The sequence below is a fragment of the Anabrus simplex genome, chromosome 13 (genome assembly GCF_040414725.1).
Source record: "Anabrus simplex isolate iqAnaSimp1 chromosome 13, ASM4041472v1, whole genome shotgun sequence".
Taxonomy (NCBI): Eukaryota; Metazoa; Arthropoda; class Insecta; order Orthoptera; family Tettigoniidae; genus Anabrus; species Anabrus simplex.
In genome coordinates, this window is record NC_090277.1 from 104,610,457 (window position 1) to 104,625,689 (window position 15,233).

A 15,233-nucleotide genomic window follows, 5' to 3' on the forward strand; every position below is an offset into this window, starting at 1 on the left:
TGGAACCAATAGAGGAAGCCATACAGTGGATCACCCAACTGGACATTCTGCTATAAAATATGTTTCTTGTCTGTGTATATTTGTAAATATTATATACTTGTATATTGTATATATGTATCTAACTTGTTGCCATATGCTGAATAATAATAATAATAATGATGATGATGATGATGATGATGATGATGATGATGATGATGATGATGGTAAAAGTGAAAACACTAATTTTCAATAATGAAATCGGCCTTAAAGGGTACCAATTAAAACAAGATGTAAAGCAAAAAATAAATAAAATATGTTAACATCATGCTTTTTATTTTCATCACATTTAGCATGGTAGTGATATTTTTGTGACTGTAATGATCACTATGGCAGAATTTGCCAGACTGAATATGTGATTACCAACACTGTTCTGAAAAATATAACTTTTGATAACAACATCAGTGCCACACAAATAGCTATTTCATTGTCAATTATTCCATTTTTATTTTGAAAAAAAATGAATGCTTACTTTTCCAGTATTTACACATAAATCAGAGGAAAGTCTGTCAGGATGTGGTAGAGAAGAATACATGAAAGAGTTTCTTTAGTCTATTGTAACACATCTGTACACACAGTCCATGTGGTATTTTTACAAACAGAAATGTAAAAAAATTCATATTTACATCATTAGCTCACAGAAACACAAGACTTCTTCATGTGTTTAGAATTGAGAAAATTTCTTATTCACATAACTGTACACCTTCAATCTGATCAACAAGAGAGCCATGACAGAATGGCCACTTCTCCTGCACTTCTTAAAAATCCTTGTCCCAACCAGAAAGCTCATCTGGAGGTACGTCTTTATCTCTGGGATATTTGTCAAAGTTTCTGGTGTCCAGAGGTCCATTGACCTAAAACAATAATGTATAGAAAGAGCCATATTAGAGACAAATACACAAAGAAACCTCCAACAACAAGAATAACAACAACAATAATTATTATTGATTGGTGATTGTTTAAAGTAAATTTAACCTTTTAACTGCCATGTTTTCTTGACCAAGCGAGTCCTACTGGCCGAGTTTATTTCGAGGAATAGGCACTTTCACAACTAATTTTTAACGATACTTTTGCTGGAATATAATTTGAAAGTGGGTTGAAATACATTGAATACAGGCTTAAAATACACTCAGGAATCATTAGTATACGAGGGCTATTTTTTTTTTTAAGGTCCGATTGGTCACGAAATGAAACAGCAGTACAAATTTGACACTTTTCTATTAGTAACACTTACTGATACATCACAGCTATTTTTCAACATAGTCGCCTCGCAGATTGAGACATTTGTCGTAGCGTGGTACCAACTTGTCAATGCCCTCTTGATAGAACGTCGCCGCCTGCGCCTGTAACCATCTTTGTACGCCGGTCTGCAGCGCCTCATCGGTGTCAAAACGCTGTCCTCCTAGCCAGTGTTTCATGTGAGCAAAGAGGTAAAAATCTGATGGAGCCAGGTCCGGACTGTATGCTGGGTGATCGAAATGTCCCACTGGAAACGCTGCAGGAGGTTCATGGTGGCAGCTGCAGTGTGCGGCCGAGCATTGTCATGGAGGAGGACAATGCCTGATGACAACATCCCTCTCCGCTTATTCTGAATTGCCCATCGTAGACGTTGAATAGTCGCACAGTATGCGGCTGCAGTGATGGTGGAACCACGTTCCATGAATTCCACCAACAGAACTCCTTTCCGGTCGCAGAACACAGTAGCCATACACTTTCTGTTGGAGAATGTTCGCTTGAATTTCTTTGGCTTACTCGGGGAGTGCAAATGCATCCACTGTTTGGATTGCTCTTTTGTTTCTTCTGTTTCAAAATGAACCTATGTCTCGTCCCCTGTGACAATTTTGTTCAAAAAATCCGGTCCTTCATCATGGAAGCGCTGGAGAAACGCTAAAGCGGTGCCCATTCGCTGTGTTTTGTGACGGTCAGACAGCATCTTCGGAACCCATCTCGCACAACGTTTGCGGTACTGAAGTATCTCACTCACAATTGTGTAGAGAGTTGACCTGGAAATTTCAGGAAACAAAGCACTCAACACAGAAATTGTGAACCGACGATTTTCTCGAATTGCCTGATCCACACGCTGAACAAGATCATCGGTTGACACACGCTTCCTTCCCTGGCCGCCTGCATCATGGACGTCTGTACGCCCTGCTGTAAAGTTCCTGCACCATTGTCGCACTTTGTTGTCGCTCATGCACGTTTCACCATACACACGACTTATTCGGCGATGAATTTCGGCTGCATTGCACCCCTCAGCCTGAAGAAATCGAATTACACCGTGCACTTCACACTTGGCGGGTGAAGCGGATCGTTGTAGCCATGTTTACGAGCGCGCTGCACGTTTCACTACTGATGGGACTGAGGTGAGGCGCATAACGGTCATTTCAGAGACGTTGCGCAACACATCTGCGCAGCGGTTCATCATATATTCGTGGGCGTTTGACTGTCGCGACCGATCGGACCTTGAAAAAAAATAGCCCTCGTACATTGAATGGTCTCTAGAAGTGTCTGAGTTCATGAAAATTCTTGAAATAATTAGTCCAAAAATCGGAGTGTGAAGGAGACCATCTCCTGTAAAGTAAGCTTTTTTTGTATCCTAGTCATGAGCATTGTCAAGGCAAAAAACTCATAAATCTCTTCCACTGTAGGATCAACCCACGACTGTAGCCTTGATTTAGCTGAAACGGATTTTTTTCAATCATCTGTTTGTAGTAACTGATGGTAGATTCAGCGATAACCTGCACTATTGAGTGAGTTAGAGAGTACAAGAAAAAGTCAATCTCCGATGAATTAGCACGAAGATTTCTGTCGGTGATTCCAGAACTGGTGTCATCAAAATCGCGAACAACTGGGAAAAATGAACCTGATAACCACGAAAATGAAGATGCTTGCATTTTTAGGCCTAATATGCGATGCCTTCGTCCTCTTCACAGAGGGAGGTGACAGTTCTTAACAGGATTCATCACTAGCATTTTCACTTATATTTTCTTGGTGTTCATTATCACCCATAATATACTCACTATCTTCCTCTTCAAAAACATCCTCTCCGGAATCACTATTTAACAGGTAACGTTCAAATACGAAGTTTACAAGAGATGACCGAGTACTGCAAGACGTCATGATGGCTGCGATACAGCGGGAAAGATATTACACTTCAACGAAGAGGAAATAACATCAGATCGAAACTGACTTTCATCCTATTAGGTCGTGTTACGTACGTTTAGTACATGTTGAAGAGATGTTAACACATTCACGCCCGTATCCGAGTTATTGCCTATAGCGCGTGACCATGCTGTGGACCGTATCCGAGTTAGCCTGGATATTTAAAGATAAAAATTTCATTGTTCTGTATTGAAAAGTATCACAGTTAAATTGAAATACAGTAGAGTCTCGCTCATCCGACCTTCGCTTATCCGACATTCCGTGTTATCCGACACTGCTAGACTTAATTTGAACTTTTGGTGGAGACTAAATTCAGGCACACCCGCTGTGGAGGGTGCGACCATGGGACAATCACTGGCCTGACCGCTGGCGGTAGGACAGTTTTTTTTCTTCTCAAGAACAGGTGCAGTGAGTCTTTAGTCATTGTTCATTGTAGTATTGGATGTTCTAGTTTTCATATCCTCTGTGAGTATAGCGAGTAAATGGAAGAAAGTGATTGTTTCTATGGAAGACAAGTTGAGTGCATTAAAGAGACTGGACAAAGGGGAAATTCTTCAAAATGTGGCTTCAGATTATAGTGTTGGATGTGTTACAGTGGGAGACTGGAAAAAACAGAGGGAAGAAATTGAAAAGTGGTGCTCTACCAGAGCAGAGAAAAAATGAAAAATTTGAGTACGTAAAAGTAAGTGAAGCACTATTTCTTTGGTTATCTCAACACCCGGAAAAGGGCCTGCCAATATCTGGCCCCATTCTGCAGGAAAAGGCTGTGTATTTCCAGAAGGAGTTTAATGAAGGGGACCCTAATTTTCCTGCCAGTGCTGGGTGGCTTGATCGGTGGAAAAAACGGTACGGCATTAGGCAGCTTAATATCTGTGGAGAAAAGTTTCTTTTCGTAAGACATGTGGAATGTTTTCGTTCGGTACTGCATGTACTGTACAATTGAATTGATAATGCAATACACAGAGTACCGTAAAACATGTCATTGTTTTAGTACTAGAGTATAGCCTTCCTGTTTGTATCGGTTCATTTTCAAAGTTATTCTGTATTATCCGACATTTTCGGTGATCCGGCGTACTCCAGGTCCCGTTTAGGTCGGATAATCGAGACTCTACTGTAATAAATATATTTCAATTTAGCCCGGATAAGCGCAACCTTGAACTGGAGCCGTGCCTACGCACCTGGGATCTATTTTGGTCACATATATGTGCAAGAGATGAAAGTAATACTCTTATGAATGCTTCTACTCACCAAAAACCACATGGCCACGGCGATTTTCCCTCCCAATGCACTTTCTTTGTTTTGTTTCTGAAGATAGCCTAGCGCTCGCACAACTGGCTGTGTAGTTGGTTTGTGATTGCACAAACGCGTGTATAATCACGTTCTGAAGTGTAACCATGGCGTGTAGGGACAATATAAATGATGCAAGTGATGCGAATTTACAAAGCACAGTTTTTCAGCTGCTTGAAAATTATCTTGGCCCGGGGTATACAGTCTATATGGACAATTATTACAAATAGCGTTGGACTCGCAAAACAATTACGGGAACAGAACACTGCTATATGTGGAACAATATGGTCAAATAGGGGTGTACCAAAAGATCTAAAGGAACACCAGGTGATTCTCAAACGGGGGGAGAAAGTGAACCCGACATACAAGTACAGTCACCTCTTTCCGAAATCTCAGCTCCATCTACGTTATCAGTTCCAAGTCAACGTCCTGCGATTTTGCCGCCAAAAAGGGCACCGGCCAAGGATCCATCATTTAGGTTAGATGGGAAGAGAAAAGAACATATTCTCTTAAAGTTTCCACCATCAAATATAGTCAACTTCCCCTGAAGAAGGTGCAAAGTGTGCTTCAAAAATAAAATTATTAGTGAAACACGCTAATTTTTTGGAAATTGTAGTGTTCCCATTCACCCAGGAAAGTGTGACATTACCTATCACACCCTACACAGATACTAGAAGACTTCATTAAGGTACGTGGAAAATTTTGTTTCCATATCTTGTTCAGTTTAGAACTTACTGTGAAAAGAATTCGTTGTTGTTTGCTCTGCCACTAACAGCTGGAATAGCTGGGCCAGCCCTTTAAATAGCCGCTCAGATGATGAGCGTGAATGTGTTAAGTACAGAACAAAAATGGCCAACCGGACACCAATAGGATCCGAACCCACAACCTCCCGATTTTGCGTCGGTTGCTCTACCAATTGAGCTATGCAATTGACGCAAAATTGGGAGGTTGTGGGTTCGGATCCTATTGGTGTCCAGTTGGCCATTTTTGTTCTGTACTTAACATCTCTTCAATACGTACTAAATGTATGTAACACGACGTAATAGGTTGAAAGTCGGTTTCGATTACAATGTGGTCGTGAAAATTCAATATTCATTGACTTGGCCCTCAACGGGTGACTTAAACGCACTCTACAGTGTGATGGCAGTAGTGCCAGACCTGTAGCTTAGATCCTTCCCAACAGAACAAAGATGGCCTCGGCCACCATAGCTCAATTGGTAGAGCAACCGATGCGAAATCGGGATGTTGTGGGTTCGGATCCCACTGGTGTCCAGTTGGCCATTTTTGTTCTGTACTTAACATCTCTCCAACATGTACTAAATGTATGTAACATGACCTAATAGGTTGAAAGTCGGTTTTGATTACAATGCAGTCATGAAAATTCAATATTCATTAACATCAGATCGCTTCCAAAACACGCATAAAGGAGTGGGATATCTGCAAGAGCAAACTTCCTTGAACATTTCCTGGGAAATTGAATGCATAACACCATATCTCATACATATACGGGGCAGTGATTGAACTAAAACTTTTCATTCAATAAAAAACACTGATTTTAAGATATATGAACTATAACATGCCTATGGATGGTGGGGTATATTCCTGTGGCATTATCTGGACCACTTATAATATGTCTATGTGAAAGGTACTCTTGACTGATTTAGTTATAAATCCAACCTTGCAGATCATGTACAACTCTGGGATGAGTATCACACAGTCATAAATATCTACCAATGGTTGGAAGAGCACATACAAGGCTTCCAAGTTTTTCTATGGCCTTCAAATTTCCCAGACTTGAACTCAATTCAGTATTCATGAGACTACCTTAATTGTCAAGTTCCCTATATAGTTCCTTTAGCAGCTGTGGGATACATTGCAGGCAGCATAGCTCTAGATATCTGTGACAACTGCCAGTACTTTACGAGTTACTCCCAGCCCAATGTAGCTGCTGTCTTGCTGCACACAGTGATTATCCTTGACATTACCTAGTGGTCATAATAATATGATTGACTGTATATGATTAGTAATCATACTTCTCCTTTCCCCTCATCCAGCTCCTGCCAGGTTGGGGCATTTATGGCACTTCTCCACCTTCTTCCTTCCTTGGTACTTCTACTTCCTTATTCCAGACAAAGTTTCTTACACAATGCAATGCCCTGTTGCATGCTTTTGCTAATCTTCATGCCCAGCCGTATATTCTACATGAATTCACTCACTAGGTATTTGAAACTGTCAACAATTCCAAGTCTTTGACCACAAATTTTCACAATGCCTCTCTCTTGTTTTTCTCCTCTTGATGTCACCATGGTCTTGCTTTTCTCTGCACTGATTTTCACACCATACTTTTTAATTTTCTTGTTCAGTGTATCAAATTGCTCTTGAACTTCTTTGCTGTTTGTTTCCCAGACCACAATATCATCTGCAAAGAGTAATAACTTTATCTCCCTATTTCCATATGCTTCCTTTACTATTTCATCCATAACCATCATATTTCTCCGAATCCAAGACGACCCTGAATGCAAGACGCATCCCACTTTTTCCTTCAATTTTTTTTTTATCAGGCTTGAAAAGTGTTTTGTAAAATCATATGAATACCTTTCTTGTACAGTACATATTTTTAGACTATCCTTGTCTTCACGCCAATCCCGAACACTGGCTTTAATTATGCCGTATTATCTTGTGGCTGCACAATTATTCTTTATTTATTATACGCGAACCTTTTCTTGAACCCGATTTTTATGGGGTGAGGAGTAAGGAGGGAGCGCTGCCGGTTCCAGTTATACTGACAACTGGATGGAAATGAAATCTGAATTGAATCGATAATATGATCGATCGATATAAATTTTTCTAAACATTTATTATCTTACGCCAACAACTGTGTCACACATACATTATTTAACATTATATAATATTTCTCGATGCGAATCTTGTTCCTAGCATGAATTATATAGTTTGGCTTTGGTGTGTAAACAACAACAATACTAGTACGTAAAGTGTACGCCAGATGTCACACAGCGATTCATAGTTTGTGTTTCAAAGGTTGCCAATACGGATGTCGAAGATAACTGAGGTCTACCGATTCAGCACTAGGGAGCTCAAGGCTCAAGAAAAGGTTTGCGTATAGTACATGAGTTTCATAACCATTAAATTAAAATGGCATCATAATATCGAAGAGATACCTGTTCCATTTCTCTACAATACAATGATTCGTCAGGAAAATATTCCTGCTGTCTATAAAACTGTTACTTTTACTAAGCGTCAGGTACAACTGGCTGCCGGTAGAACCACGTCTCGCTTGCCAGCTTCGGCCAACTTCAGCGGCTAGCGATGTACATATAATGAAGACGCAGACATTGAAGGTCAACGATTTTACTACACCACGGTATGGCCATTCTGCCCTTGCATTTTTAATGCACATACCTCACAATTTCATCTTCAAATCGTCCTTGTTGCAGGCCACTGAATGCATTTTTTGTACATTACACATTTTTGAATTATCTTTGTCTTCACACTAACGTGGAACATTGGCTTTAGTTATGCCATATTTTCTTGCAGCTGCACAATTATTCTTCATTTCAGCATGTTTAATAACCATTAACTTAAAATTGGCATAATAATATCGGCAAGAACCCGTTGAAAATATGCCGGCAATACCTGGTTCACGTGTCTTTACAATATGACGATCCTGCTATCTGTAAAACTGTTCATTTTACTAAGTGTCAGGTACAGTAGACATGTTATAACTCTGCCAGTGAGAAGCCATGACCTAGAATTTGAAGGCTCGCATGTTTTGATGCCCTTCTGCAGATTTGGGAAACGTTTTTGTAGACGCTAATACAGGGACATTTTTAATCTATTCAAGGGATAGTCACTCGCCCGGTCGCCCGTGCTGCAAGCCTGTCTCCCACCAAGTAGAATGTCATTCTCTCTTCACGATTTCCCCAAAACAACTGGTTGCTGTGACTAGCAATGCAGTCGATAGGCCTAATAAAGATATAGATGTTGAAGATCGAGATTTGTGCGCACGGGGGGGGGTAAAGGGAAACAGCATGGTTCCCGTTGTAGCTGCCAGTGGTGTTCATTACTGTTAGGTCGTGAATGCAAGACGACCCTTAATTTTTGACATTAGATTCTGAGGGAAAACATCATGTTAGGATTCGTAGAAATACTGTAATACTTGGAATATTTGTTCCAAAATGAAATGTGACTTACAGTGACACTTATTAAATCTGGCAAAACATTTCAGAAAAGCTGAGGTAAATAATTTGTTACAATAGGAACATTCATTGAGCCCGCCTGGTGGCCATGATCGTTAAGGCGCTGAAGTCTAAAACGGTCTAACACCGAGGTTAGCCGGTTCGAGTCCCGTTGGTCGAAAAAATTTTCACCATCAGAATGTTGGCGGCAGGGTAGGGGAGGTGGTGGTATACAATTTCTAATCACTAGATTGCGTACCAAAAGCCTGGATTAAATTCCAAACCTCTCCGCAGTGCTCATATGGAGTGAGGGCATATGACGCTGTTGATGGTGATTCGTCCGTCGGATGGGGACGTTAAGCCTTGAGCAGACCCCTTGGTGCTATTCGACAGGAGTAGGCTATGTGCCGGCACCGGGTTTCACCCTCTCCCTACTATCATATATCACGTCATTCATTTCATCTCCCATTAACTCCTCTGATGAGGTTGACGTCAGGAAGGGCATCCGGTCATAAAAAACCGCCACGACAAATTCATCTCACCTCATACCCGACCCCGTAGGGAAACGGGACAAGGGTTGGACAAACAACAAACAAATAGGAACATTCCTTCTTATCACTAGTGATCTGTCATTGAACTGACAGCAGATCTCGTTAGCATATCTTATCAGTGCCACTAAAACTTAATGATTTATGAAGCAGAACTGGTGTGAAGCAGTGAGATTATAAATATTACTTCATATCTTTATCTGAGAGTCAACAGAGACAGATGGTGATAAGCCTCACCTGTGGAATGATAGGAGCCCTCAAGGTACCCCTACGGAGCTCATCCCAGTTGAAGTTATGGAACCACCTGGGAAAAAATAAACAACATTTATCACAAAATGTGGAGTTCAATAATAGCACATACAAGATATCACATGTTGAAAGGGCTACTGGTCTCCCCATAATACTCCTATGGATGTTCTGTCAAATCAGATATTTCATATATTCTTGGATCTGACAATACACTTATACACGCTATTGTATGACATTTATAACCTACAACTGAATGGATGCACGCAAAAATGGACTAACCATCATTTTCTTAAATTGGAGAAAAAGAGGCTTTCTTGCTGACAGAAAAAAATACATTTTGGAGGAAAAAATGAACATATATTTTGTTTTTATCCGAAAGAAGTAGCTTTGTTTTTAACCCTTTCCAGCTCAAACTATTGGGAAGAATGGAAAACATATTTTTTTTTTTACTTGAAGGTATCTACAATTTGTAACATAAAGATGAATGACTAATTTTTAACATCTATCGGACTTCTCTGTGCTGAATAATTGGCAACGTATGGCAACATTGGGCAGTGCTCTTGAAAAGTTGCTCATATCTGTGAGATAGAAATATATTCTTATACCATCATCGATGTAAATGTTCTATCTATCTGTATATCTATATAAAGCAGAATGTCTGTCTGTATGTATGTCCGTCTGTTCCTTAGACAAATTCATACCGTTCCATCAATCTGAACTAAATTTTGTATACTTACCTTTCAGGACCCCTAAAAGAAATTTTAACATCCCTCTCCATTTCCACATTGACATAGGCTAATAAAGGTGAAATATTAAATTTTTCGTATAAGGACGAGAAAAAGCTCATTGTAAGCCTCACGACGCTTAGATCAAAACTCAAAAACCGTTTTGAAGATACTGGCAACACACTACCCCGCTCTAGGTATATGGATGAAGAAACGACCAGCAGTAACCATCGCAACATCAGCTCAAGGATTCTGCAGTAGAATACAGGCCTGGTGTTCAAAATAAGCACGAGCATAAATGTAGGCTAGGACAAGGAGAGATTCTCCTACACATATGACTGTCTCGAAAAAAGCACTGTGGTGATAAGCCATCCCCAGGGGTTGTGGTTGGGAGGGAGGTGACATGAAAATAGTGTTGAAACCATGGGTTTCAAGGTTGCTGAGATGAACAGTGACAATCCGCATGTCACTTAAGTCCAAATTTGGTCCCCATCGGCATGGGGGTTGAGAAGGGATGAAAAAAATCCAAGATGGCCCAGTTTATGGATTTATGTGCGTGCACCCCTCTGAGCAGGAGTGGAAAGGGGATGAAATATAAAAGTAATATAAAAAGGACCAGTATTAAAGTATAATCCATAGTTTTCAGGGTTGCTGAGATGAATAGTGACAGTCCAGATGTTGTTTAAGTCCAAGTTCACCCACATTGGCACGGGGGTTATTAATTTCCCTCTATTCCCTTCTTAAATGCACAGAACTTGATCTGGCACAGGCCAGTATCAGTGCTGTTAACGTGGCCAAATTATGAGCCGATATTTTGTAAATAACTGTTTAATTTTATGTAATATTGTAATTTCCTATATTTTATCTAATTTGCATCTGTGATCTATATTGTGCTACTGGAGTGAGTGAGTGAGTGAGTGAGTGAGTGAGTGAGTGAGTGAGTGAGTGAGTGAGTGAGTGAGTGAGTGAGTGAGTGAGTGAGTGAGTGAGTGAGTGAGTGAGTGAGTGAGTGAGTGAGTGAGTGAGTGAGTGAGTGAGTGAGTGAGTGAGTGAGTGAGTGAGTGAGTGAGTGAGTGAGTGAGTGAGTGAGTGAGTGAGTGAGTGAGTGAGTGAGTGAGTGAGTGAGTGAGTGAGTGAGTGAGTGAGTGAGTGAGTGAGTGAGTGAGTGAGTGAGTGAGTGAGTGAGTGAGTGAGTGAGTGAGTGAGTGAGTGAGTGAGTGAGTGAGTGAGTGAGTGAGTGAGTGAGTGAGTGAGTGAGTGAGTGAGTGAGTGAGTGAGTGAGTGAGTGAGTGAGTGAGTGAGTGAGTGAGTGAGTGAGTGAGTGAGTGAGTGAGTGAGTGAGTGAGTGAGTGAGTGAGTGAGTGAGTGAGTGAGTGAGTGAGTGAGTGAGTGAGTGAGTGAGTGAGTGAGTGAGTGAGTGAGTGAGTGAGTGAGTGAGTGAGTGAGTGAGTGAGTGAGTGAGTGAGTGAGTGAGTGAGTGAGTGAGTGAGTGAGTGAGTGAGTGAGTGAGTGAGTGAGTGAGTGAGTGAGTGAGTGAGTGAGTGAGTGAGTGAGTGAGTGAGTGAGTGAGTGAGTGAGTGAGTGAGTGAGTGAGTGAGTGAGTGAGTGAGTGAGTGAGTGAGTGAGTGAGTGAGTGAGTGAGTGAGTGAGTGAGTGAGTGAGTGAGTGAGTGAGTGAGTGAGTGAGTGAGTGAGTGAGTGAGTGAGTGAGTGAGTGAGTGAGTGAGTGAGTGAGTGAGTGAGTGAGTGAGTGAGTGAGTGAGTGAGTGAGTGAGTGAGTGAGTGAGTGAGTGAGTGAGTGAGTGAGTGAGTGAGTGAGTGAGTGAGTGAGTGAGTGAGTGAGTGAGTGAGTGAGTGAGTGAGTGAGTGAGTGAGTGAGTGAGTGAGTGAGTGAGTGAGTGAGTGAGTGAGTGAGTGAGTGAGTGAGTGAGTGAGTGAGTGAGTGAGTGAGTGAGTGAGTGAGTGAGTGAGTGAGTGAGTGAGTGAGTGAGTGAGTGAGTGAGTGAGTGAGTGAGTGAGTGAGTGAGTGAGTGAGTGAGTGAGTGAGTGAGTGAGTGAGTGAGTGAGTGAGTGAGTGAGTGAGTGAGTGAGTGAGTGAGTGAGTGAGTGAGTGAGTGAGTGAGTGAGTGAGTGAGTGAGTGAGTGAGTGAGTGAGTGAGTGAGTGAGTGAGTGAGTGAGTGAGTGAGTGAGTGAGTGAGTGAGTGAGTGAGTGAGTGAGTGAGTGAGTGAGTGAGTGAGTGAGTGAGTGAGTGAGTGAGTGAGTGAGTGAGTGAGTGAGTGAGTGAGTGAGTGAGTGAGTGAGTGAGTGAGTGAGTGAGTGAGTGAGTGAGTGAGTGAGTGAGTGAGTGAGTGAGTGAGTGAGTGAGTGAGTGAGTGAGTGAGTGAGTGAGTGAGTGAGTGAGTGAGTGAGTGAGTGAGTGAGTGAGTGAGTGAGTGAGTGAGTGAGTGAGTGAGTGAGTGAGTGAGTGAGTGAGTGAGTGAGTGAGTGAGTGAGTGAGTGAGTGAGTGAGTGAGTGAGTGAGTGAGTGAGTGAGTGAGTGAGTGAGTGAGTGAGTGAGTGAGTGAGTGAGTGAGTGAGTGAGTGAGTGAGTGAGTGAGTGAGTGAGTGAGTGAGTGAGTGAGTGAGTGAGTGAGTGAGTGAGTGAGTGAGTGAGTGAGTGAGTGAGTGAGTGAGTGAGTGAGTGAGTGAGTGAGTGAGTGAGTGAGTGAGTGAGTGAGTGAGTGAGTGAGTGAGTGAGTGAGTGAGTGAGTGAGTGAGTGAGTGAGTGAGTGAGTGAGTGAGTGAGTGAGTGAGTGAGTGAGTGAGTGAGTGAGTGAGTGAGTGAGTGAGTGAGTGAGTGAGTGAGTGAGTGAGTGAGTGAGTGAGTGAGTGAGTGAGTGAGTGAGTGAGTGAGTGAGTGAGTGAGTGAGTGAGTGAGTGAGTGAGTGAGTGAGTGAGTGAGTGAGTGAGTGAGTGAGTGAGTGAGTGAGTGAGTGAGTGAGTGAGTGAGTGAGTGAGTGAGTGAGTGAGTGAGTGAGTGAGTGAGTGAGTGAGTGAGTGAGTGAGTGAGTGAGTGAGTGAGTGAGTGAGTGAGTGAGTGAGTGAGTGAGTGAGTGAGTGAGTGAGTGAGTGAGTGAGTGAGTGAGTGAGTGAGTGAGTGAGTGAGTGAGTGAGTGAGTGAGTGAGTGAGTGAGTGAGTGAGTGAGTGAGTGAGTGAGTGAGTGAGTGAGTGAGTGAGTGAGTGAGTGAGTGAGTGAGTGAGTGAGTGAGTGAGTGAGTGAGTGAGTGAGTGAGTGAGTGAGTGAGTGAGTGAGTGAGTGAGTGAGTGAGTGAGTGAGTGAGTGAGTGAGTGAGTGAGTGAGTGAGTGAGTGAGTGAGTGAGTGAGTGAGTGAGTGAGTGAGTGAGTGAGTGAGTGAGTGAGTGAGTGAGTGAGTGAGTGAGTGAGTGAGTGAGTGAGTGAGTGAGTGAGTGAGTGAGTGAGTGAGTGAGTGAGTGAGTGAGTGAGTGAGTGAGTGAGTGAGTGAGTGAGTGAGTGAGTGAGTGAGTGAGTGAGTGAGTGAGTGAGTGAGTGAGTGAGTGAGTGAGTGAGTGAGTGAGTGAGTGAGTGAGTAAATAAATAAATATGGATGAATGTAAGTTCCAGCATAGTGTTTTCAAACAAACATAGTACACATATGGCTTAATATCTGAAAAAATGAATGTGGGGGCAGGACTGCCCTAACACTGTGACACCTTGGATGCCGTTTAAGTCATAGTTCAGGCCCAGTCAGAATGGGGGTTGAAAAGGTGTGAAAAAGGAATATCCAAAATGACCAAGATTATGGATGTATGTGTTATATTCTAGCATAGCTCTCAACTAAAACTGGTGCACACATGGCATACTATAATATCTGGAAAAGAAAAAAAAAATAAGTGGGGTAAGACACCCTTAGCACCCCTGGTGGAGGGGATGATACTAAAAAATAATGGAAAATGACAAATATTACTGTCAAATCCATAGTTTTTGGGATCGCTTAGATCGGGGCCTCTCAGCGTGCATGCGCGTGGTGCATGCACTGTGCACGGTGCAAAAGACGACTTGGCTTGGTTGACCAGAGTGCAGACCCCCCACTCCTCGATTTGGAGCAATAGCGCTTACTCTCTCTTTCCCCACGCCTGTCTTGCTCGCTCCGCCTGTCTCCCTCTGCCCCACTTGCGCCATAGCGCTCCAAATCCGGGCCGATTTGAGCCGAGTATAGGCGAGTTGAGCCGAGCTTAGCCGAGTAGCAGCGATGCACAGTGCACAGAGCTCTTGCGCCTCTATCTGCACGCGTGAGATTTTGGGCGTTTGAGAGGCCCTGGCTTAGATGAATACTGACCCTCCGGATGCCTTTAAGTTGAAGGTCTTACCCCATCACAGCTCTCAACAAACCTCGCAACGGATATGAGTTACTATCTCCAAAAGATACTGTAGGGGTAAGACACTCCCTCCCTCAGGGGTGACATGTAAAATAATCGAAAAACAGCCAATATTAGTGTCGAATCCATATTTTCCAGGCTCACTGAGATGAACAGTGGCACTCCGGATGTTGTTCAAGTCCAAGTTCAGCACCTATTGGCGTGGTGATTCAGAAGGAGCGATAAAGGAAATGTCCAAATTCACTGACATTAATGTTTTTCACACAGTTTTTGGTGTTGATAAACTTAACCATAATAGGTTAAAATTGTTTTTTGATCCTGTATTGACTTGTCTGAATCTATTACAGAACTATTTAAAATAGTTTTACTTGAGTCCACCTTGTCAATACACCTTATGGAAAACTATTTATTTGACCATACATGTTATGGGAAAATCATCCATCCATGAAGGGAATGGATGATTTTGGGATGGATGATTCTCCCAAAACATATATGGTAAAATAAATAGCGTTCTATCATTATAAGGTGTATTGACAAGGTGGATTCAAGTAAAACTATTTTAAATACACTAGACTCCCGTTAATCCGAAAGTCCGGTTAATCCGAACTGAAATATTACATTTTTAAAAAGTTATACTTATTGAAATGAAAG

General features: G+C 42.1%; 1 protein-coding gene across 9 annotated transcripts in view; it reads right to left on the minus strand.

Moving 5' to 3' along the window:
* Positions 1-295: 295 nt before the first annotated feature.
* LOC136885071 (cGMP-dependent protein kinase, isozyme 1) overlaps positions 296-15,233 on the minus strand; it is a 235,945-nt gene continuing 221,007 nt past the window's right edge. For all 9 annotated transcript variants that reach the window (XM_067157479.2, XM_067157476.2, XM_067157485.2 and 6 more), the window contains 2 exons: positions 9,467-9,533; positions 296-890 (listed from right to left, as the gene is read on the minus strand). In XM_067157479.2, coding sequence (XP_067013580.2) covers positions 795-890; positions 9,467-9,533 — 163 coding nt within the window. In that variant the 3' untranslated portion in view covers positions 296-794. The remainder of the gene's footprint in view (positions 891-9,466; positions 9,534-15,233) is intronic.